Genomic DNA, 25,734 nt, shown 5'->3' with positions numbered 1-25,734 from the left:
GAGACACTGAGACACAGACACTGAGACACAGAGAGACACTGAGACACAGAGATACACTGAGACACAGGGACACAGAGAGACACTGAGACACTGAAACACAGAGACACGGAGACACTGAGACACAGGGACACTGAGAGACACTGAGACACAGAGACACTGAGACACAGGGACACAGAGAGACACTGAGACACTGAAACACAGAGACAAGGAGACACTGAGACACAGGGACACTGAGAGACACTGAGACACAGAGACACAGTGAGACACTGAGACACAGATACACAGGGACACAGAGAGACACTGAGACACTGAAACACAGAAACACAGAGACACTGAGACACAGAGACACTGAGACACTGAGACACACAGAGAGACACTGAGACACTGAAACACAGATACACTGAGACACAGAGACACTGAGACACACAGAGAGACACTGAAACACAGAAACACAGAGACACTGAGACACAGAGACACTGAGACACACAGAGAGACACGTGGAGACGTCGTTCCCAGTCTCTGGTCTCGTGACGTTGACGGGTGGCTGAGGCACGTGACGCACACAGAGGTCAGGGGTCGGGCACCGCTGTGAACACACACGCGGGGGGGGGGAGGGCAGCGTTGGCGAGATTTGATTCCCGTGAAACCAGTTGTGGAAATTCCACATTCCTATGGCGAGATATGGATAACAGAGAGACGGGGGGGGGGGGGGCACAGATAGAGAGGAGAGTAATGCTACCGAGAGCGTCACCTGTTAATACACTTAAAATATAAAAAATATTGACACTGGTCAGCTGGTGTTCGTGTCGGCTACACAGTAGTGGGTTTACAATTTCAAACACAATTTACGAACTAATTCTTCACATCCTACAAGGACATCTAATAGCACGCAGTACTGTAGAGGCACTAGCAAAACGCTGACACGAGATTCCATATTTAGCCTCGCCCCAGTAAAAGTCTAAACAAATAACAAGCAAGCAGACTAAGACGATCAACAGATTAACTACACAGACTCAACATACAAACTAATCACACACAGCGCGTCAAAGACGGGAAACTAAACACGTTTAAAGTGACATGACAGCGGCGCTGAATGTGATCTTCTCTCTAAACTAAAATCAAACCGTGGTGTCACTTTGAAAGTGTTTTTTTATGTTTTAACAAAGTCACTTGCTCTATGTATCTACTCTACGGCAGGAGTTTCTAAACTTGTTTTGGCTCGTGCTGTGTGGCACATTAGGAATGGACCACTCTTGTAACAAGTCCTCAAGTGCCGTGCACCACATCAATGCACGTGTGTGCACCAGCGTGCGGTGACTCAGTGCACCCCCTGCTGGGACATTGCCGCCTAGCCCCCCCCCCCCAGGGGGTCCGCCTAGCCCCCCCCCCCTAGCCCCCCCCCCCTAGCTCCCCCCCCTAGCCCCCCCCCCAGGGGGTCCGCCTAGCCCCCCCCCTAACCCCCCCCCCTAGCTCCCCCCCCTAGCCCCCCCCCAGGGGGTCCGCCTAGCCCCCCCCCTAGCCCCCCCCCTAGCCCCCCCCCAGAGTGTCCACCTAGCCCCCCCCCTAGCCCCCCCCCAGGGGGTCTGCCTAGCCCCCCCCCTAGCCCCCCCCCATAGTGTCCACCTAGCCCCCCCCCTAGCCCCCCCCCCCAGGGGGTCTGCCTAGCCCCCCCCCCCCAGACTGTCCCCCTAGCCCCCCCCCCAGAGTGTCCCCCTAGCCCCCCCCCCCCCAGGGGGTCTGCCTAGCCCCCCCCCCAGAGTGTCCCCCTAGCCCCCCCCCAGAGTGTCCCCCTAGCCCCCCCCCCCAGGGGGTCTGCCTAGCCCCCCCCCCCCCCCCCAGAGTGTCCCCCTAGCCCCCCCCCCCCCAGGGGGTCTGCCTAGCCCCCCCCCCCCCAGAGTGTCCGCCTAGCCCCCCCTAGCCCCCCCCCCCCCCCCAGGGGGTCCCCGGAGCCCCCACCCCCCTAAAGGGGGTCCGCGTATTCCCCCCACCCTCCACCCTCCCCACCAGGAGTCCGCGATGAAGTACTACCGCGAGTCGACGGCGACTCACAACAAGAACTGAACAGAGCAAAGTGGCCGCGGTCCCTTAGCGGCTCAGGGCTTGCCCGCGTCACCCGGCTTCACGTAGCAGGTCACCGACTTACACACACAGACACACAGCACGACTATCATCATCTACTTACTGCTTAAACACCACCACGACAACCACGACGACCACGACGACACTTCACCCGGCGTCATTTACAAGTGAGGACTTCGGCTTAATGATAAAAAAAATAAGGAAACGTCCAGTGACAGTGTGTGGGGGGGTCTCAATGCGGACGCACGCCGGTGCGGTGAAGACGAACAGCTGTGAATGTAGTTAGTGAGCTGTGTGTAGTTAGTGAGCTGTGTGTGTAGTTAGTGAGCTGTGTGTGTAGTTAGTGAGCTGTGTGTAGTTAAGAGTGAGTTGTGTGTAGTTAAGAGTGAGCTGTGTGTAGTTAAGAGTGAGCTGTGTGTAGTGAAGAGTGAGCTGTGTGTGTAGTTAAGAGTGAGCTGTGTGTGTAGGTAAGAGTGAGCTGTGTGTAGTTAAGAGTGAGCTGTGTGTAGTTAAGAGTGAGCTGTGTGTAGTTAAGAGTGAGTTGTGTGTAGTTAAGAGTGAGTTGTGTGTAGTTAAGAGTGAGCTGTGTGTAGTTAAGAGTGAGCTGTGTGTAGTGAAGAGTGAGCTGTGTGTGTAGTTAAGAGTGAGCTGTGTGTGTAGGTAAGAGTGAGCTGTGTGTAGTTAAGAGTGAGCTGTGTGTAGTTAAGAGTGAGCTGTGTGTAGTTAAGAGTGAGTTGTGTGTAGTTAAGAGTGAGTTGTGTGTGTAGTTAAGAGTGAGCTGTGTGTAGTTAAGAGTGAGCTGTGTGTAGTTAAGAGTGAGCTGTGTGTAGGTAAGAGTGAGCTGTGTGTAGTTAAGAGTGAGCTGTGTGTGTGGTTAAGAGTGAGCTGTGTGTGTAGTTAAGAGTGAGCTGTGTGTAGTTAAGAGTGAGCTGTGTGTAGTTAAGAGTGAGCTGTGTGTAGTTAAGAGTGAGCTGTGTGTAGTTAAGAGTGAGCTGTGTGTAGTTAAGAGTGAGCTGTGTGTAGTTAAGAGTGAGCTGTGTGTGTAGTTAAGAGTGAGCTGTGTGTAGTTAATGAGCTGTGTGTAGTTAAGAGTGAGCTGTGTGTGTAGTTAAGAGTGAGCTGTGTGTGTAGGTAAGAGTGAGCTGTGTGTAGTTAAGAGTGAGCTGTGTATGTAGTTAAGAGTGAGCTGTGTGTGTAGTTAAGAGTGAGCTGTGTGTGTAGTTAAGAGTGAGATGTGTGTGTAGTTAAGAGTGAGTTGTGTGTGTAGTTAAGAGTGAGCTGTGTGTGTAGTTAAGAGTGAGCTGTGTGTGTAGTTAAGAGTGAGCTGTGTGTGTAGTTAAGAGTGAGCTGTGTGTGTAGTTAAGAGTGAGATGTGTGTGTAGTTAAGAGTGAGTTGTGTGTGTAGTTAAGAGTGAGTTGTGTGTGTAGTTAAGAGTGAGCTGTGTGTAGGTAAGAGTGAGCTGTGTGTGTAGTTAAGAGTGAGCTGTGTGTGTAGTTAAGAGTGAGCTGTGTGTGTGGTTAAGAGTGAGCTGTGTGTGTAGTTAAGAGTGAGCTGTGTGTGTAGTTAAGAGTGAGCTGTGCGTGTAGTTAAGAGTGAGATGTGTGTGTAGTTAAGAGTGAGTTGTGTGTGTAGTTAAGAGTGAGCTGTGTGTGTAGGTAAGAGTGAGCTGTGTGTGTAGGTAAGAGTGAGCTGTGTGTGTAGTTAAGAGTGAACTGTGTGTAGTTAAGAGTGAGCTGTGTGTAGTTAAGAGTGAGTTGTGTGTGTAGTTAAGAGTGAGCTGTGTGTGTAGGTAAGAGTGAGCTGTGTGTGTAGTTAAGAGTGAGCTGTGTGTGGTTAAGAGTGAGTTGTGTGTGTAGTTAAGAGTGAGCTGTGTGTGTGGTTAAGAGTGAGTTGTGTGTGTAGTTAAGAGTGAGCTGTGTGGGGTTAAGAGTGAGTTGTGTGTGTAGTTAAGAGTGAGCTGTGTGTGTAGTTAAGAGTGAGCTGTGTGTAGTTAAGAGTGAGCTGTGTGTGTAGTTAAGAGTGAGCTGTGTGTAGTTAAGAGTGAGCTGTGTGTAGTTAAGAGTGAGCTGTGTGTGTAGTTAAGAGTGAGCTGTGTGTGTAGTTAAGAGTGAGCTGTGTGTGTAGTTAAGAGTGAGCTGTGTGTGTGGTTAAGAGTGAGCTGTGTGCAGGTAAGAGTGAGCTGTGTGTGTAGTTAAGAGTGAGCTGTGTGTGTGGTTAAGAGTGAGCTGTGTGTAGGTAAGAGTGAGCTGTGTGTGGTTTAAGAGTGAGCTGTGTGTGTGGTTAAGAGTGAGCTGTGTGTAGTTAAGAGTGAGCTGTGTGTGTAGTTAAGAGTGAGCTGTGCGTGGTTTAAGAGTGAGCTGGATTTGAAATATGAAGGGGGCCTGGTTTAAGGCTGCAAAGTGAGCTGGTTATGAATTAATAGTGCTCTGGGCCTGGTTTAAGAGTGAGTCGTATCTGGTTTAAGTGTGAGTGGTCTGGATTAAGAGTAAGCAGGGCCTGGTTTAAGGGGTTGCTGCGTCTAGTTTAAGAGTTAGCCGAGTTCTGTTTAAGATTGGGCTGGGTATAAATGTATTGTGAACTTCTTTCACGCCGTACGTAGCCAACCTTGGTAATTGGATATGCGGGGGAAGGACAGCATCCTAAACACAAAAAGCAGTTCTCAAGAAATTAGATTGGTTTAAGATTCGAGAGTGAGTTGGGTTTGGTTTAGGAGAACGCTTGGTCTGGTTTAAAGAGTATGCAGATTCTCGTTAAAGAGTGAGCGTGGCCTAATTGAAGAGTGAGCTTGGTCTGGTTTATATTCTTGGATCTTTCGGTAAAGTAACGTAGAAGGGAAATAATAATAAAATAATAATAAAATACAACGTAATAAAATTTTCACGACGTTTCGGCCACAACACATGCAGCCGTCCTCAGGTGAAGAACAGGTCTGTCGGAAAGCTCAGCTTATTGTTGAGTATTTTGAGTACATTGATTATATTGATGTAGTTTATACCTAGTTTTTTCACGTTGGTTTATTGTATGGTAGTAGGGTAGAAGCAGTTCTTTAGCGTCAATATGCTAAACTCCTCTGTTGATATGTAAACTCCTTTGTCAAGGCACTCTGCTCCTCCCACCCAGCTTAAAAATACGCTGCCAAGCTTAGCGGTGTTCATTAAGACGCTGTCTTTCCGACAGCTCTGTTCTTCACCTGCGGACGGCTGCTTGTGTTGTGGCCGAAACGTCGTGAGAATTTTATGTTTTATTTATATTATTTTATTATTTCCCTTCTACGTGACTTTACCGAAAGATCCAAGAATATGAATCCCTGCAGTCACGAAAGCTTTAAATCGAAAAATTGGTCTGGTTTTATTTTAAGAGTGAGCTTGGCGTACTTTAAGAGTGAGCTGTGTGTGATTTAACGATTAATCTTTGGTTATATTTCAAAGTAACATAGGTCTGGTTTTAAGAGTGAGCTGGATCTGGTACAACATTCGAGAATGAGTTCTGTCTGGTTTCAAATGTTAACCGGGTCTCGTCTGAGAGTGAGTTGGCAAGGTTAAGTGAACGAACTGGATGATGTCTAACATTGAAAAATAGGAAATAAGAAACAGTAAGAACCTGGACACATTGACAATCGACATCAAATGTGATGACTTTTTTGAAATACTAGAATTTTCAAAGGCCTATGGCCACCTTATTTTAGCTCCTGCGTAGGGATTCTTAGCGCTACGCACCTTGCCCATCGCCCCCACTGATGCCCCCCCCCCCGCCAATGCGTGTAGATACTACTGACTCTATTGTATGTAGGGTGTGTAGGTTTATATACCTACAAAATAAATGTAAAAATGTTGGTTGAGGGGGGGTCGACAATTGTTGTAAACCTGTTTGATCAACTTTTTACCCCCACATCTGGGTGGGGGGGGGAGTCCACTTTCTTTAACTTTTTGATTCAGGACTTCTGAAAGGCTCTCATAATTTAGTTGATGGACAATCGAACAAACGCAACGCCGGGCTTTTATAATAGGAGAGCCTTATGTGCATAATCTGTGGAGCGTGCACAGTACGCTTACACGCACATGTAATGCCCGTGTAACCGGCTCACACTCGCATCATGCGTTCCCTTTTCTGCTGCAGGCAATTCTGTTCGACCACGATGCTGTCCAGTCTTTTCGGAAAGAGAAACAAAGAACCGACCAGCATTGCTCCTGCAACCACAGAGAAGGAAGATGGAGGCTTCGTGCTCCTGGGTGAGACTCAATGGGACGACATCGTGTATGGAGTGAGCCTGATGCGGCCACTTGATGACTCGCGACGTTTTGTTCGCCGTGTTCTCTGCGCAGCAGCAGCATGCTGAAAGGGTTTTCTGCAAAATCCCAACTGACCTCCTCCTGATTGGGCATTACATTTAAATTGGACATTTCTGATCTTTCCCCGTCAGGCAAATTAGACAAAAAATACTTGCCGAGCACACTCTGTTAATACACACTCTGTTTTGGTGTGGTGTTGTTTCCGGCACCTGTGAATATGCAGCTTGGACTATGAGCGTTCATTCAATTTAATTACAGAAGTCAAAAACAGTCAATGTGTGTTTCTGACAATGTGGGGAGCGGTGGTGTAGCGGTTAGCACGCTGTACAACGAACCCGGCCACCCGAGTTCGATTCCCGCTCACGGCCAACACCAGTGACGATTATCTGAACCGGTTCTGGGCCTCCCCTAGGTCGACTCAGCCCTAAATGAGTACCTGGCGTGGTGTGTAGTAAACATCGCCACTGGGGAGACAAAAGCGGCCGGGCGTGGTGCTGGCCAACCACCCCCTCGTGTGCCGTGCCGGCCTTCATATGTGCTCACTAACAGCACTTGCCCCAACAGTCTGGTAAGGCTAAACGGGGGATCTTTGTTTGTAGTCTATTTCTTACTTTTACATGCAAGTAGGTTCGAGCAGTGGCCCAGCGGTTAGCACAATGCGCTGTGAACCTGCATGACCTCACTTCAACTCCCGCCATAGCTAACACGAGTGACGAATGATACCTAAACTGGTCCTGGGTCCTCCTGTACCAAGTCCCGTTGAGCGGCACGGTAAAGTGTGGTCAAATAGCCCCCCATGGCCCAAAGCTGTGCGGAGGCATTCATTCAAGAGTAGACTTATAAAGGGCTGTAATTAATTTAACTTTTACATTTATTATCTTAACGTCATTTATATAGCGCCTTGACAGGGAATTAAAAACGGTACAATGTATGAATGTAATGGTTGAGACGAGGTGAATCAATAGATGAGGGGGAGCAATGGGGGGGCGAATCTGTGATGCGTGAATTTGGTGAAAGCAAAATTGATGACGGTAAATGATGATGATGAATGACTTCAATGAATCCGGAATGAAAATGTGTGCTCTGATTTTGTAACAATGCATCGTATGTGGTTGTTATTCTTTTCGTATTAAATAAAGAGTAATACGAGATTGTTAGATCCGTGTAATTAATTAACGCTTCACCGCACGAGCAAGTGCTGGCCGTGTATTTATTCGTTTGTTTTGTTTGGTAGCACACATGTTATCAATTTGTCTCCTTATCAAGAAAGCCAATCGTTTAGATTGGTGTGTGGCCAAGTTACCACAGCACTTATCCCAAAACCCATCTTCCGAGAGACAAGCATCAGTCGGTGGAGAGCGGGACGGGGGGGGGGGGGGGGTGCCCACATCATTTTAATATTCTGGAAAACTGCACGCACCTCCAGCATTTTGCAACTCTGCCGCTTCGACTCCACGCTACATTTTGTGCGGCTGGGTGACAATTTTAATGCCCGTCCCCTTCACGCCGAAAGTTGAAATACCGCCGAGATCCACCCAACGTAACGGTTCCTGGAACGTCCTGGAAGGTCGTTGAATGAATGTCCTGCACCTTTGCGAGGGGCACAAAACATCGCCGACGTAACGGATCGACGGCACGTGTTTCCATGATTGGGCAGTACTGCAGTGTCACCGGTGGCATGCCCAAAATGTGTATGGCTAAATAAGTTGGTAATTACATTTGGTGCATTTGCACCCTTTATACTGTATTCTCGAGATTATAATACACCCCGGGAAATTAGACACTCCAAATTTGTGCCCAGTGTCAATAACTTTTACAAACCTGGTTTCACACATGCAAACCGAGCGGATTATAAAAAGACGGGCATCCAACTTTTATTTTAAATTACAGGGGGGGGGGGGGAATGTATGTCTTATAATGCAGATGATACGGTATTGTACATGGTAAACATACAGTGCCAAATGTGGTGTAAATGTACAAATATTCACTACCTTTTGGTGAAGTAGACCGACATCTTTATCAGCAAACAAAGATGTGCATTGCATGTACAAAAGCTCTTGGCCTTATCCAGACCACCACCTCAAAAGAACTGAATGCGCGGCCATTTTGTCCTTCGGACCACCAACTCAAACGGTTGAATAAACGTTGCCAACCAATAGGCAGCGGTGAAAACTGAAACAACTCCAGACCGGTTTCATCATTAATGGGGACCCATCGCTAAAGTTCAGTCGTCAACGTTGGCTGCTGTCATATTCCTCGGGGTGCCCCATGTGCGTAGAGAGGGGCCTCTACCTTTACACGCGGCAAACCCATTTGCACATTTCCCAAGGGCAACGGTTATTCACATGTGTAAAGCAGACCGAGCGCCTTGGCGTGAGCCCGAAAAGACACCAGAGGGCAGTGCCTTTAAGTGTCGCCCTGTGAAGCCACAAGACTTCTTTTGCGTTCTGACATCACCCTTTCCACCATGCTGGCGAGGTGACAGCCCATCTGCCTGCCACGCACTACAAGGCGATTATCGCTGTGCCTCTTCCATTTTGGAGAACTACACTTCTGTCCTTTTCAGCGTAAACCCGAGTGACCGATGACATGTCCCTGCAGTGCCATTTCATCCGCACATTCAGACTTTGCGGAGAATATTCAAACGGAATATATATGGGTTTTTTCATCCTTTACTTGAAGTTAGCGTTAAATCATTGGGTATTTGAAAATGCAATCTTTTGATTCATTGCTCAAAATTAATTCTTACACACACGATGCACCCGTTGAATTGTGCGTACTGATTACTGTTTAAGAAAGTTACGTGGAAATCGCTTCCGAATGTTACAGCTCGGGTAATGGCGTGAACAAAATTGCACAAATGAGAAAATATAATTCAACTTGTCCGGGCATTTTTTTGATTAAAAAAGGGGATTCTTCAATTGAACTGTTATTTTGTATCACGACAATCCACAGAATCGCTGCTGGGATGAATCATTGCTCGACATGACTGCTTTGGTACAAAACAGCCTTGACAGTTGTGTTTTGTTTTTGTTATAACCTAAAACTACTGGCAGTAAACAGACCCCTTTGATCACCCTTTATCATTTCTTAAAAATGCATACAATGTCGTGCCACCATTGCCCAACCCAGGGTGGAAATCTCCCCGCATGTAAGGAGCAGGTAGCAGTGGCAACCCAGAGGTCTTTGGAGGCCTGGGGGTCAGAGGCCTGGGGCAGAATGCCACGTGATGTCCCCCCTTCTTCATTCGTGTCAACAACAAAAACGAGTCCTGTTGTGAAGCTCTCTTTTTATGTGAGGCCCAGGGCAAAATGCCCTCTTTTTTGCGGCCCCCCTGCCTCCACCCACCCTCTGGATGGCTCTGGGAACTGCCAGAGCAGTGTTGTTCTGTAAACACCAGCCGCCCGAGGTGTGTTGCCCAGAGAGCGGTGGGTTTTCGTTGCTTAGATCTGATACATTGCCGAGGTAAGGATTTTCCGATAAACTCGATGCCAGCCGCCAGAGACTGGGTGAGTGTGGTTTGAATGCGGCCGCACCTGTGGTCACGCGATTTACATCAGCCTCTTCATTCACCTCTTCCTGCGAACAAGGTGGTGGTGCCATCCACCTCATCCAATAATTGATGATTTTAGTTTTCGTGTGGAATTTGTTAAATAATAATAATAATAATACATTGTTATTGCAAAAAAGTTAAAGGTATCACTTTTTTGTCGATGGAAATAATTTTATTTTGGTTCAGCTCAGGAATTACACTGGGAGGTTCAGCTTAAATATGTTTACATGTTTCTAAACACGTGTGTTTATTGCCAATTAGATTGTTTTTATGGCAGCACTTTGCTCTCTGTGGCATGGGTGTTTTAAACAAAAAAAATCCACGTTCCACATGTTACTGTGCGTCCTGGCTTTGCACAGATATTTTTTGTTAAGTTTATTGATGAGAGTCTTTGCTACTCCCCCATGTCTGTTCCTGGCACAGGCCCTGGAATATCTTAGCCTATAGTATTCCAACGTGCCATGCAAATAAATGAAACCAATGTTGATTAATTTCCATGACCACCTGCAACATTTTATTTTCCCATTCTGAAATCATAATTTAAATTTAAAGTACAAACTTTAGTCAAAAATAATAGCACTTTTGCTCCTGATCACTCATCTGTTGCTTCTACTACGAACTTCACTCGTTAAATCCTCCACCCATGTTGAGGACTTGATCATTTTGATCATTCCATCTTCTCCATGCTGTCTTCAAACACCGTACTGCAGGTCAAAACACATTCTGCCTTTTTCCTTCACTCTGCTTCACTTTGGAATCCCATCCCATGGTCGCTCTTCCTAACTTCTTACAACATTGGTCAGTTTAAGAAACATATACGTTCTCATCTATTGTGCCTTCAACAGTGCTGTTTGTTGCTTGTCACTTGGCATTGTGGGCCTTTTGGACTGCACTCGGCAACCGTGATAATTAAAAAAATGTTCCCCAATCTTGCAGAATTGTATTTAAACACATTCCTGCGGAGGGAGCTGGTAGGAACGTTGGGTTGCTCGGTCAATGGCCAGGGTCAACGGCGGCGTGGTGTATTCCGCAAATATGGCCGACTGTGAGGGCGGGCACAAGCCGGCGTGAGTAGGTTAAACGTTTAAGGGCACCACGGGGTGACCAGCCCCTCCCCACCCAGCCCCACCCCTCCCACCCCCCACCCAGCCCCACCCAACCCCTCCCCACCCTCCCCTCCCCACCCAGCCCCTCCCCACCCTCTCCACCCAGCCCCTCCCCACCCTCCCCTCTCCACCCAGCCCCACCCCTCCCATTTTTGGATGCAGGACGGACAGACAGAATAATCCCCTGTGGGCTGGTGTAACCAGGAGGTTCCTACCAGTATAAAATTGAGCTAATGTGCTCAGTGTTACATGTCATCTTCTTGTGGCTGCTATCGTTGGCTTTACAATGAACTACTGAACCTGATCAAAATATACGTTTCCCCTGCGCAGGAGATGCATCAGCTGCTGCGGTATCTGCAGGACAGGCAATGCCTGCACATTTGTACCCGCCTCCCTTGTATGCTGCTCAGGTGAGTCACAGTTAATCTTCTCAAATATGAAGGGACAACCTCCACAGGCTATAAACACTTGTTATCCCTCCTATCCTTATCACCTACAAAGACGGCTGGCATGATCTGTAAAGTACAAATGTTATTGGCCCACAAAGACAAAGTATATACCAAGAATTGCATTGTTCCAGAATAAGTATTTAACAATTGAAAATGATGACCACGTAAAAATGACCACGCATCTTTGTGCATTGTACTTGATCGCACGCACACACAAACGCACACGCATTCTCAGCATATGTAAGTCGCGCCCTGCACAGAAGCTATTCGTCAAACGGCCTCGTACGTGGTTAAATACTCAAATTGCCCTGAACTTAAAATGCGTTCCTGTCTGAACATGTGTTGCTTGCCAGCAGCACAAATGACAAACGGTGCACTCCTATACACGATGGATTGCATGGCGCAAAGAAGGATTGGGCTGTTATCGTGGGGCATTTAACTTTCCTAAGATACGGCATATGCCCCGTGCACACCATACTAACTGCAAAGCAAATGGGGACATTGATCTCAATGTTATCATTTGGGATAAGCAAGCATATTTCTTTTTTAACAGGAGCATTCTTATGCAAGAGAGCAGTGCCAACAACCAGTGCTCGTCTTCTCCGTGAAAACTCGCTTCAAGATGAATAACAACCATGGCGGCGTTTCATTTATAGCATTTTCCCTTTCCTTGTTCTTTTCTAGTAAACATCTAACCCAATGGAAAAGAACAAAATAAATACAAGGACTGTCTTGATTTGAAGCTTTCCACAGCAGTTCCACTGCTGGATTATTTTTTCCGCCTGAGGACGACCACTTGTGTTGCGATCGAAACGTCGTGATGTATTATTTTATTTTTCTACCTACGTGACTTTACCGAAAGAACCAAAGAGTATACAAGAATTGCGTTTAATCTTTGTGCCATTCCATTTGTACTGCCAGGCTTTAAACGCCGCTCGTTTACGGCGTACGGCTTCTGACTGGATAAATGAAAGCCGAGTGCGTGCGTGCGCATGTATGAAGGGGGAACGGTAGTGTAGTGGTTACCGCAGCTGCGCTACGAACCCGGCGTCCCGAGTTCCATTCCCGCTCGTGGCCAACACCAGTAACGATTATCTGAACCGGTCTTGGGCCTCCCCTAGGTCGACTCAGCCTCAAATGAGTACATAGTGTGTGGTAAGTAAACATCACAGCTGGGGAGACAAAGGCGGCCGGGCATGGTGTTGGCCACCCACTCCCCTCGTGTGCCGTGCCAGGCCTTCATAGGTGCCCGCTAACAGCCCTTCCCCCCCAACACTGTTACAGGCTATACGGGGGATCTTTGTCTTTGTTGTTTTTTGGAGGGGGGGTGGAGGGGTTGGAGGCGATGGCAGCGGCTGCTTGGCCCGTGTGCCCCGCGCCGCCCAGCTGGCTTGTGTGCTGCGTTGGCGGGGACAACCTGCATCGGCAGATGTCGGTGGGCAGAGCGAAGGCCCTGTGCAACCCGAGCTCGGGCACGCGCACTCGCAAACGTCTGGTCAGCATTCCACGAGTCATAAAATCAAAACCAGCAGTTCTTGAATGGCTCCCTTAAAAAAACACGCGGTCGTTATTTATAAAGGTTTTTTTTTCGTCTTAGAAAGTTATAGTGGTTAAAAATGTGCTTTTGCTTTTCTTGAGAAAAATTACCCAGTGCGGATTATTATTATTTTTGCTTTCAGCTGTTTGCTTATAGGTCACAATCATTATTGTTTCTTGGTCGTTTAACAACGGTTCATCTCAGTCACATGTCCGATGCGTGCCTCGACTGAATTTGGCGTTGTGCCATCGACCGCAATCAGCCGCTTTCACTTGGAACTTTCTTTGATTGAGGAATTAAGGATCAAAAATTCTTAACTGCTGCGCCAGTCACCTCCAAGCTACGGCCGTGGATTCAGGAAAAGGGCACAGCGTTGCATCGTTTTTCAAATTTATTGTCGCATCAGTACTCCTCTCAATGGGATGCACCCTTTTGCGTGAGCGGAGCATCGATGCCGGGTGATTGATTTGTAATTACGCAGCAAGTCGGGCCTCGCACAGGGGCCAGGCCATTCATTAGCCTGAGCAATCGCCCTGTCGGGGTTATATACTGGGGCCTGTCGGAGGCGAGGCACCTCCGGGGGGAGCCAAGAGAAAGAGTGCTAAGCGTTCTGTTTGGCAGCAGAGAAAATTACAGCATCCGTACCCCCACCGTACCACCGAACACCAATGCCCCTTAGTTTCTTGGGTTGCCTATTAGGACACATTCGGGAGAACGTCTGTAGAAACCGATGAACATTGGTAACGATGTGAAAAGAGTTGCAGAAAAAAGTGCTCGACGTAGCAAAATAGTTACTCTGCAAGCACTGCTGAACTTGGGAATTTATTAACGATAAGATTATAATTTATAGCTCTTTATCAATCAACTACTGGACGAAGCCTTCCCCATACTCCTTTGAGAACCCAGGTTGTTTGGTCAGACTTTAAGATGCCTGCTTGAGGGTTGGGTGTAGTGGTTGTTAGGGGAGCAGAACCAGTTCAGATATCACGATTGATGTTCGCCGTAGTTGGGAGTCACACTCAGGGTGCCAGCTTTCGTAGTGCAGTTCAACATTGTAAATTATGAGCGATCATTTCAATGTCCAACCTGTTTTAGGTCTGCACCTAACAGTATAAAGTATTACCATTCATATATTTGAAAAGGTATTAAATACATTTATTAACACATTCCTGCGGAGGGAGCTGGTAGGAACGTTGGGTTGCTCGGTCTATGGCCAGGGTCAACGGCGGCGTGGTGTATTCCACAAATATGTCCGACTGTGAGGGTGGGCACAAGCCGGCGTGAGTAGGTTAAATGTTGAGTTTTATAAGGGCACCACGGGGTGACCACCCCCTCCCCACTCAGCCCCACCCCTCCCATCCCCCACCCAGCCGCTCCCCACCCAGCCCCTCCCTGCACGACGGACGGACGGACACAATAATCCCCTGTGGGCTGGTGTAACCAGGAGGTTCCTACCAGTAATATTTGTTCAACATATTTGGTCTCATAAAAGATGAAATAATTGAACAATGAATGTACTCGTACACAATATGCAATGTAAAGGTGACTGGTTGATGTTTTTAAGTTGAATTGTAATCTTACAAAAGCCATCTGCGGAGGGCACAGAAGTAGTGGTTCTTGGAATTCGAACGATGCCACAAAACTATCTGCGGGAATCAATTATTTTCATACTCCGCCTCAGCTTCATCTTAGCGGACTAAGGACTTCAGCAACAAAAAGCAACTGTTCCCCCTCTTTGTAGATATCACGTGTTTCATAATAGGGTCAAAATTTGCGTATGATTTAGTTAGGCAATTCCTTTTAAATGAAAGGCAACATCAAAGCTCCGAGCTGGGAGAGAGTCACGCAGTGCACTCAGCCCTGCGAGCCTCATGTGATTTTTGTTTGGCTACGTGGAACTTTCAGTGGGCCAACGCCCAGGTTTCAAACAGACCCCAGTGCCAAGCAGGACGGGTCATGTGCTCACGATACCCAAGGGTGGAATAATGCATCAATTAATTAAATACGTACATATTGTCAAGCTCACATGATATGTGCCGCGGTGGCGAGATGTTAACTACTTCGCCTGGTTTGCAGGAGTTCGTAGGTTCGATCCCGAGCCTTGACGCCTGTTGTATATTTGGAGTTTGCGTGTCACTCTCCCCATGGTCGCGTGGATTTTTGTCCGGGTTCTCTGTTTTTTTTCCCCTCCACATTTAGAAACGTGCGTTTAGATTCATTTGGCTGCTCTAAATTTCCGCGTGATAAGCCACTTCGTTGAGCTATCATTTGTGGCCAGGTCACTTCTGAAAAATAGCTTAATAGCTCAGTGGGCCTTACCTGGTAAATTATAAAATAGTTTTATAGTCCAACAATCGAGGTATTTGATGTGTATAGCGTTCATCCAACAGTGGCTCGATCTTGGTCGATGATGATATTTTACGAAATGGAATAAACGTCACCTCTGCGGCCATTGGAGGTGCTACTATTAATCACAATATAAAAACAATTATTCTTGAATCGTAGAGTAACGATTAATCGATATAATTAATTGAATCTCCTGGAAATCGTGAGGGTGTGACCCATGCCAAACGCGAGGTTCGTACCCCAGCCCATTAGCTGGTCCCACCATTATCCCGCGTGCCCTCCATCCTTTTATCGCCAGTTATACGGCACGGCCCTTTGTCAATGCACTGCTGGATGAAGGCCTCGCCATTCAGTGTCGACCGTGGTGGGCCGTTTGACGATACTTCTTCACCCTGGCTAGTTTGGGTTCATGAATGGGAGGCCCCGGACTGGTTTTTAGATATCGCTCGCCTGTGACATAAACCATGGCTGGGAGTTAAAGCGAAGTTGCCGGCTTCATAGCGAGGTTGCCGGCTTCATAGCGCAGTGCGCTATCCACTCGCACTTGCCTCGACTCCACCCGTCGCCAGTCAGCTGTTTTTGTGCCCTGGCCAGTAAAACGCCACGTGTCTCGTTGCTTCCGATGTATTTTTTTCTTACCGGACGGCCAAATGAAGAGCAACTATTCTTGCTTCCGGCTACGTTTCACGTTAACGTGCCATGGGAATGACCGATGGCTCCGCCTGCCTAGGAAGGAGAGAATAAAACCGACCCACCTTGGTGGAATTCTACGGTAAACAATGTACAGGTGTCAGTTGATTCACATTCTTAGTGCCCGGAGGCTGGCGGGGGGGTGGGGGGCGTCTGTGATTAATTCGGCACACACGCACACAACACGAGCAGTGCAGAGTCTGTCCATGCAGCAGTGCCCTGCTATAAATATATCCTCATGTTACTGATTAAGGAGGCAGTATATGCCATAGGGTCAATCCACACACTAGCGGCATTGTGCTCTTATTTTGTTGGGGTTTCTCCCCGGCCGCCCCCCCCCCCCCCCTACTTTTTACAACTTGCATGTGCTGTGCATACGGCAAGAATTTGACGGGATTACCTGCCACCAATTACCGCCGTGCCACAGGAGGAGTGCATTACCGCTCTCTCGTAGGTTTTTCTCATCACTGCCTTTTTTTTTCAAGCATTTCATCTGTCCGCTTTCTACACCTCGGCGCATCTTTGCCCATAAACCGCAAATTCAGGCCCATAAAGCGGCCAGAATCAACGCAGATTCATAGCCGCCAGGGGTCCGTGGCATGTATGGCGCCTGGATAAAACTGGAGCACTGGTCCATTTCATCACTTCAGGCCTGAGTAGGCCATGTGTATTCATATTATGTGTACACATGCATGCACGCGTACTATGTCCGGTACTGTAATGCACATATAGTGTGTATAATCTTTGCAATATGTACCCTGATTATAACATTTGTAATAAAAACAAATTAAAGGTCATAATTATTATTTACTGCCCTTTGGTCAATCCACTGCTGGATGAAGGCATCTCCGCAACATTGTCGGCCATGAAAGACATCTGACCATACTTCACCACGCTGGTCAGTGCGGGTTGGTGAAGTTACAGTGCGTAGATTTTAATCAACTCATTTCCTACTTGGGAGACTTCACGCACTCTTGAGTAAAAATAAGTTACAGCTGAAAAGTCAATTGCTTTGCATTTTTTCTCTCACAATTTCTGATTAATATCTTGAAAGTTATAATGAACAGGCTTTTTACATATAGACGTAAACGATCTGCAATAACATAACCGCGGGGACCCTTAAGTCCTGCTGACATTTGAGAAGCTGCTCGGGCATTGAAATATTTCCAGCAGAGCCATCGAGCCTAGCCGGGGCAACGTCTCCTCCAGCTGCTGACCCGCGGCCGGGCCTGGCTCCCACGTGGGAGAGAGAGCGCGCAACAGAGCCAGAGAGGTGATTTCCGAAGATGACCAAACTGTAGAGCGTGATCCCCGCAGATGCTACGCATGTGCCTTGAAGTATGGGGAAGAGGTGGAGGAGGGGGGATGGGGGGGCAGGTGTGCTCCCAGGGCAATTGTCACAAAACATTAGCATTGATGGGGGCTGGGGAGTGGCAGGAGGTTCTCAGAATCCGATTATTTATACTGGAGGAATCCGATGAGCAATAAAGCTCTTTTTCACAGATGTCCCAGTAGGTTCTGCAACCCGACCGCCTTCGGCGGTCACCGATCCGTGTCGCCGCTCGTCCTCACTGGGGCTCGTGCAGGTTTGAGCATTGTTTATAACCGCGAGTCAATTCGCGGACGTTGCTTAGCATTACAAACCCCGTGCTGTGGCAGACACGACGGCCCATCAGACGCTTGTGCTAGCACGGTGGCGGACCGGTCCAGCTGCCTTGTGTGCGGCTCCGACTCTGCATTCCAGTCACGGGCGCGCGTGATCTCTATGTTTGTCCTGACACTTGCTCTAAACCCTAGAAGCCTGATAAACAGGCCTGATGGGGGCTATGGCCCTTGAGGTCTTGCTCTGTCGCTTGCTCTTCCTGCTCGGGAGAATGAGAGAGGCAGAAGGGTTGGGTTTTTTTCAAGAGCTTTGTTGCAGTGGTATATAATAGTAGTCAGCTCTCTGTCAACCCACCGCTCGATGAAAGCCTCCCCATCCCTTGTCAGCCATGTGGGATTTTGACCGTACTTTACCGTGCATGTCAATGCAGGTTGGTTAAGGGGTGGAGGTCCCGGGACCGGTTCGAATATCACTTGCCGCTGATGTTAACCGTGACTGGGCGTTGAGCTCAGGTTCCCGGGTTCATAGGGCAGTGCGCACACACAATCTGTGCCGCCACCACTCCCTTGCACGGTGTTTATAAATAAGGAATCCAGAGTTGGTTTTAAGATCTACTTTTATATACACAAAAACAGCGCTTGTGGTGCTTGAAATACTGAAGCAGCAATAGCATTCCTTTGACATTAGCAGGCTCTAATGCCATTCATCAACTTAGAAACCTAGTTTAAAAACACACTTTAATCCACCTTTAAAAAAATTGCAGCTTGTTTTCACCTCTTATGTGAAGGGAGTTAATAATTATTTAAAGTCAATCAATTCGAATGTTGGCCATATGCCCACAATGTCACCAAGCTCAACCAAAACAAAGCATAATTCAGTGCCATGTTATACATAACTGCATGTGGCTGAAGCTTTAATCGTAAAAAAATGTTTTTTTTTGCAAACAACATTTCTGTGTTATTATCCTTACCTCAAAGCAGAATGCAAAGACGATTACTGCTCATGCTTCCATCCAGCCATGAGCAAAGCACTTGCAGTGCAATGCACTGCATGAAAATACTGTATCGTGACCTGGCCTGCCTAAGCAAGCACGCATGACCCTGTACTCATATGGCTGCTGGGGGATTGCTTAGACAAGGAGTGACTGTTTTCTTTGTGTGGGTGGTACTCCGTAAAGAAGCGCTGGCTAACACCAAAACAACAAACCACAACTTTGCCAGACGTGTAGCACCCCCCACCACCACCCCCTCCCACGTGAACAAAATGTCGGTGGGGGTGTCGGGTCACTTGGAGACCGTGAGCTCCCGGAGTCCTGGACCAGGCCACTTAACGAGGCCCTGCGCCCACTGGGCGGAACTGCCCCGACGGGCCGGCGTTATCCGTCATGCTGCTCACGTGGGCCCAACAGGTTGGAGGCGAGGTCAGGTAACGCCTCGCTCACTTGACCCCACATTGCCCAACGGCAGCCGCTTTTGAGCCTGTAAGTGTTGTCGACCACGGGTTTCGTTTTCCAGACATTAATCGTGAGTTGATGCATTCCCCCTCTCCCCCCCCATGTCCTTCTCCTTGTAAAGGAGAAACCTTTGCACACATTCTTGAAGTCTTGCCTCCCAAGCCCACAGACCAATTCTGTTTCATTAGGGAAGATGGAGGGGGGAGGTTTTACCCTCACTTTTTTTTTCCTCCGCCTACACCCCGACCCTTGTGGAGTCTAAGGGAACTGGACTTTGCCATTCATTTGTCAAGTGTTATCACTGTTACAGAGCACAGGCAGGCAGAACGGGCTCCCTGAATGGAGCTATTGATCTCCCACGTGTTCAAAGGCTCGAAGACGTGAACAAACAGTGCGGCATGTGAAAACATAAAACAGAAAAATATTTTCTCCCCTCTGAGCGGTCTCCTCTGTTTATTCCATTTTTATAAACAGTTCCGTGCACCACGTGATGAGAAAATGTAGCGTGCCGATAATGTTGATACGTTGATTTATTCCACGGCGTATAGTTTACCTCTGCAATAGTCCTCATGAAGTAACATGAATCGTGAAAAAGTGTAACGTGTCAGCCGAGCAATTCACTATGTCGCACTGGGGATATAATTTAAGGGGGCCCGAAAATAAATCTTGTAAATGATTTATAGCAAGCAAGTACATGGTCGACTTTATGCACTTACCGCCTGGACTTCAACCCCCGACATATTTCAATAACCCACAACGGTCAGCCTATACCCACGAAAAGTAATTCTACTTCTATGCATGCATGTCTTTGCAATAGTATTCCAAACGTTACCATTAATTGCAACGTACACTATAGATTTCCATTACGCTGTTTTGTTCATTTGTAGTCAGCTCCCCTCACGGTCCAGGTTCTGCTGGAATGATTACTTTTTAGTGGCAATTATCAGTGCAAGCAACCTTGCTTTGATGATACATTTGAACCTAATGAGATCGGCTGAATCAGAACCGGAAAAAGCAGCTCTCTGCAGCCTGTACTCAGCTCAAACCGGAGTTTGCTACATAGATAACTTCGACAGGTGTGGCCATTGAGTGCGAGTTTTTGTGTTGTGGGATTGGCATGGAATGACATTGGCCACACCTGACTCGGGCACTCAGAAAACCTGGTAAGCCTGGATCACAGCATGGATGGGACCACATTTACAAGTTGCTATCATCATAATCATCAGCAGCAGCAGGAAAATTACCCTGATGGATGAAAGCCTCCCCATTCCACCTAACGCCTATGTACGAGCTTATTTCATCACTGCATCTCCTCGACAGGACGTACATTTAAATTCGTTCCGGCCGCTTGTGCCAAATGAGAAATGAATCGTGGAAAACTGAAATGGAATGCCGCATGCACGAGAGTGTGGTTAGAGGGATGCTGCTATCGTCCATAAGAGTTTAAGCATTTATTTTGTTAAAGACTTTGTGATGCGTGCCCCGATTCCCACAGTTATGTAAGTTTAGTCATTGCAATATTGTCTCAGGAGCTGTCACGCAGGTCAGGTTCCTACAGAGTGGCAGATGATGCACATCTCACATTTATAATGTTGCAAAATGGTGACTCACTTTTTAGGTTTAGACTATAAAAAGTATTGCTGACCCCACAACGTTGATGTAAACGTGTTTTTTGTAGTCGGTTTGAATCCAAAGAACCAATGAGTCGATCCTTTTTTTCCTCCAGTGTATTAACTGCCCTGGTAATAAGTGGGGAGCAGAAGGAAGTGTTCAAAGCTGGTATTATTGCTCATGTTACCATTGACTGGCAGTGGGGAGGTGAAGTTGCTGTTCATTCTTTGACCTGGGTCATATGATCATACTTGTAGCTGAGTCTAGACCATTCTATCCACCACCCTGCCCAGGTAGACGTTTAATGCTCAGTTGCATGTCGATCTCTCTTGGTTGGTTGCTGTCTTCAAGTGGCATCTTCATTGTCTTCCTCTCGCCCCTGCAGCCTTTTAGGCCTTTGGGGCCTGACCGTTTCCTTTCACCGACATCTCTGTCCACTTTTCTCTCTCCGTCACTGCGTTTTTCAACCAAGGCAGCTTCTTTGATCCCATGCAGCGGTTGACGTTTGACATCCCAATCAAATTCGTGGTCTAGTGTTCCCCTGCATCACCGTCTTTGCAGCCGGTCACCATTCATCAGGATCACACGTCAAAATTATTGCAGTGTCCCGTGCTTGACCTGACTTAATATATGACCTCACTTGACCCTTCCGTATTCCAACGTTATTATATTTTTCAGCCGGGGCAGGCGGCAACGGGAGGCTCAACGGCCGCCGCCGGCGGCGGCCCTGCCCAACAGAGCGGCGAGGCCGCCCACCCGCTGAGCTGGCTGCACGGAGTTCCCTTCTCGCTGGCGCCACGCTACCAGCTGGGCCGGCAGGGGCAGCAGGACCCGCCGTCCTCCGTCTTCGTGCAGCTGAGCCAAGCCGACGAGAGCCTCAAGAGCTACGCGTACGACTTCGCTCTGGAGCGCTCGGTGCTGTGCTCCTCGTAGTGCCCGCCTGCGCCGCTCCTGCTCGTGCTGGTTGTTGCCGGCGTTGTTGTCGTGGTGGTGGGTCACCTCGCCCTCCCCCCCAACCTCCTCCCCCCCCCTCAGTGTGCCCTTACACTTACACAAACTCTGTTGCCCGCATGTACTGTACTAAGCAACGTCGTTTCATTCATTTATTTGGAAATGCCACACCGAGTCTCAAGACTTGTCAGTAGAAAGGTATTGGGCTTATGCATGTGTAAGTAACAACCTGCCATTCAGTAGAGGTTGAAGTAACAGTCGGAGATCTGCACGGCCACGTTCGCAAACGCATCTGCTGTACTGCCTTGCCACTTCGTGGTCCGGTGGGTTTTAGATTTTCACAAATCTGCCCGAGTCACAAACTAAATAAGCATAGCTGAGTGTGCTATACTTCATCAAGGAGCATAAACCATCATGCAAACTCCGGTCATCCTCACAGCAGCGGCTTTTGGATAACGGTCAAACAAAAGGCGGTCGCTACATCGCGCGCTTTCGGATGCGCTTCTGCGGCCGTCTGGAACGCTCTTCCTTTCCGATATTAGGAAGCCACTGTAGCTGTGCACTTTAAAATCGTCTAAATTGAAAACGAATTTTTGTAGAGCTGCTTTTTGTGTTAGGTTTGTTGTGCTTCCCCTGCACCTCCGATGAGCACGATCGGCAATGTACGGTGTGAAAGAAATTCTACGTACACGCATGCATACGACTATACTCCATTCTGTGTCCATCCCCAGGCGCCCCTGTGCCTCCACACGAGTCTGACATCCCCTGGATTAGAGTTGAAGCAATTAGTCGTATTGACCGTTGGATCGATCTTGTAGCTACACTTTCCAACCTGCAGTTGTTTGGTCATGTCGACGGCAGTACCTTTGTGCCGCCGTATAATTTGTGACCGTTTTTTTTTGTGAACACCTAATTAAGGCGTTGCAGAGCCATCAATTACGTGGTTTATTTCGTTTAGATTGGCGGCTAAATCCTTGGAAGAGGAAATCACACACGCTGTCACAGAGGTCTTTATTCAAATGTTTATATGCTGTTTACTCTCTCTGAACATGACACTTGCTGATCTGTGTTTTGGTAATGTGGCTTGTTCTCTTTCTCTAACCGTTGAAATGTATTCTGGTACATGCGCGCCTATGGGCCAACGTGTACGCAGGAAGTGCACAGTACTTTATTTACCTCAGCTCAGAATTGGTTTGTGAACTCTTTCGCAACCCGCTAAGCAAAGACGCGGACAATCGTGGGTCTTGCCTCACCGTGCCGACAGCATCTTCCACAAAGCACGCAGCTCCGAGTGATCGCCGGTGAACTTGAGCCGCCGCTATTGTTGGCACGAGCCTGTGGCCTCGGCCAGCCGCAGTCGGACGGACGATGGGTCGCCTTCAAATCGTGAGTCACAGGATGCAGCATCCAGACCCTGTGCTAAGTTCTAACGAGACAGCAAGTGGTACCGACTCTTCGACAATCACCCAACCGCCAACAGCTACACAATGGGGCACCATCATTGGCTGGTTAATAGTGGGTAAGTGAGGCATTGTGAGGTTAGGCTGACCTATAACCCACAGTGAGTCTTAACTCCCTTCTCTGCTTTTGGCCATCACACGGCAGATGACAGTGAGGGTGGATGCACTGCTTCCACTCCTATGGTCATGGCAATCGCTTCCTGTAGCCCGCTGTAGGTGGTTCAACTTTCAAGTTTATTTTGTTTAACCAGGTGAGAACTCACCGAGGCCAGGATATCCTCTCATGCGCAAGAGTGACCGGGGAGGGGAGATGGGGGGGGGGGTCACCAAAATGATAAAAGCAAACCAAATAAAATCAATTACAGCAATGGAGCCTATAGAAATGGGAGCAAAAAAAGCTGTGCCACGTGAGAAATCGATAATATTGCACAAACACAAATCGACATCAATACAATCACTGTAGCTTACGTCAGTTTGGGCAGATTATTTTTCGACTGATCGTAATACTGTACAATTATAATTGAGTTGCATATATATAGTGACTTGTATAATGTGTAAACGGACAAGGTTGCCCGTGTACAATGGAGGTCTTTTTTTTTTTGGCCCGAGGTGGCTTATTCAAGGAATTTGTTAAGTTCACGGTGCCGTTCCCCTGCGAGGCACGTCGCTATGTGTCCGGTATTCCTTAGCCATAGAGCGGTGCTTGGCAATTGAATACAGTTGTAGTAACTAGGTCAAGCATTTGCAATACTTTGCACTAAAGATACTGGTGGGGTTTTCTTTTTAATGGCCATTGTTTGCAACGTAGAAAGTGAGCTGCGATGCACATTAGACGTGGCCTCTGTCTGCCAACAATAGCACGTTTGTTTGTTACGTAGGCTAGAAAATGAAAACGACTTTTCCGTGAACCTTTAATTGAAAACAAAGGAATAAAAAATGTTAATCTGTTTATTGGTGTGGTGGAACTGCTCGGTAGCACTAAGTTGTTGTTGTTTTTTTTGTAACGGAAGGGCACGTGTGGATAATTTCAAGGCCCATTACGCTGCGCAGCGAAAACGTAGCGTCCCAGCGTCGGCAGGCAGGCAGGCAGGAGCTCGGCCAATTCGTGGTGCGTGCAGCGACTTGGCGAGAGACTGGGTGGTGGGTAGTGGCGGGCGTCAGTCAAGGGATGCGGAGTCCCTTAATTTGAGCACTGGTTTAATTTGATGGGAAGTAATGGGAGCTCGCGGTGCTGGCTCCGGCTGCGGGGATGTTCGTCCGTCATTATCGGCTTGGTTAGAGACTTGGCGTTTTCATTCAGGCGTGAAACGGTGCACGGGCAATTCTGTGATTGGATGAGGTGTGCGATGATTTGATTCGGTAATCGAATCGCTTTTAGTTTGTTCTCAACGCGCCGTCTCATTTGTATGGGCTCCCACTGTCTCTCATGTGCACCGTCGGTTTTTCCGGTACTTTTGAATGTTGTGTTGTCTCGTCGGGGCTGTCTGAATCATTCCATTAAAGAAATTATAAAAAATGTATAATTTGAAAATATTCTATGCTTATTCGTATGATTCAAAGAATGTATTGAGTGTAAGCATTAGTATTCAATGATTAACCATTGCAGGCCCACTGAAAATGAGCTTGCGTACATTTCCAAATGGAATGATCTGGACAATTGGTTATCGAGTAGTTGTATAATAATGTTTTGCCTGGGTCATTATTTAAAAGTCAGCATAGTGGTGCTTACTGTTAATGTCATGGTTACGCTATTGCCAATTATGCACATAATTAGATTCTATTTTTGACCTGCGGGTAAGGGCCGATTCAGGGTAGAAGTTTAAATAAATGTGGAAATAACGAAAAATGAGAACACATTTAAGAATATTATGTTTTATCTTCTTGGTTCTTTTGGTAAAGTCACGTAGTTGGGAAGTAATAAAATAATAAAAATAAAACATAAAATAATATAATATTATATAAAAATAAAACATAATAAAATAATATAATATTATTTTATTATGTTTTATTTTTATTATTTTATTACTTATTTACTACGTGACTTTACCGAAAGAACCAAGAAGATGAATCCCTGCAGTCACGAAAGCTTTAAATCGAAATATTACGTTTAACGTGAAAACATTAATCACGTAGAATATGCTGTCATAATGGACAAGACTTTACCAACATTTTTGTTTATGTTTGTAAAATAAAATGACAGCATTCTTAATAACTCAAATGGAATGCAGTATGTTGCATATCGAGTGTGCTACCGTGGGTAATTCAATATGAGATGTATACATTATTACAACACTCGCGATCGCTCCAAGGCGTTATGATTCACTTTTGAAGAGCAATCGCAGGGTGGCAGCCACTTATGATTCTCGTGTTTTTTTCCCAAGCATGGTTATCAATGTTGGTAACCTGAGCAAGACCTTGCACAAACAGACGCACAACGTTGGGGATTTTTGTTGTTAATGTTTAAAACATACTTTATACTTTCTTCCAGGGTCAGGAAGTAAAATGCTTTTTTCTCATGCCAGTTTTTGCTCGAGTTACCAACACACCAAAAAAAACACATTTTGTCCAAACCAAACACGACCCTCTGTTGAGGTCGTAAATTACCG

General features: G+C 47.3%; 1 protein-coding gene across 1 annotated transcript; it reads left to right on the top strand.

The window, feature by feature from the left end:
• Positions 1-2,079: 2,079 nt before the first annotated feature.
• Positions 2,080-24,902, top strand: UMAD1 (UBAP1-MVB12-associated (UMA) domain containing 1). Its single transcript, XM_061554892.1, has 4 exons — positions 2,080-2,246; positions 6,197-6,309; positions 11,359-11,438; positions 21,396-24,902. Exons 2-4 carry the CDS (start codon positions 6,216-6,218, stop codon positions 21,648-21,650), a joined length of 429 nt encoding a protein of 142 aa, XP_061410876.1. The 5' UTR covers positions 2,080-2,246; positions 6,197-6,215; the 3' UTR covers positions 21,651-24,902.
• Positions 24,903-25,734: the final 832 nt, after the last annotated feature.

The sequence above is a fragment of the Lethenteron reissneri genome, chromosome 20 (assembly GCF_015708825.2).
Source record: "Lethenteron reissneri isolate LAM-NWPU_2019-01 chromosome 20, ASM1570882v1, whole genome shotgun sequence".
Taxonomy (NCBI): Eukaryota; Metazoa; Chordata; class Hyperoartia; order Petromyzontiformes; family Petromyzontidae; genus Lethenteron; species Lethenteron reissneri.
The sequence above is the reverse complement of the archived record's forward strand: the minus strand, read 5'-3'. Positions and strand labels throughout refer to the sequence as shown.

Bases quoted from the DNA above. Each gene is read 5' to 3' on its own strand.
- UMAD1 (XM_061554892.1), top strand. From the start codon at position 6,216: ATGCTGTCCAGTCTTTTCGGAAAGAGAAACAAAGAACCGACCAGCATT. The intron at 6,310-11,358 runs GTGAGACTCAAT...TCCCCTGCGCAG, and splicing joins TGGAGGCTTCGTGCTCCTGG to GAGATGCATCAGCTGCTGCG. The intron at 11,439-21,395 runs GTGAGTCACAGT...TATATTTTTCAG, and splicing joins CTCCCTTGTATGCTGCTCAG to CCGGGGCAGGCGGCAACGGG.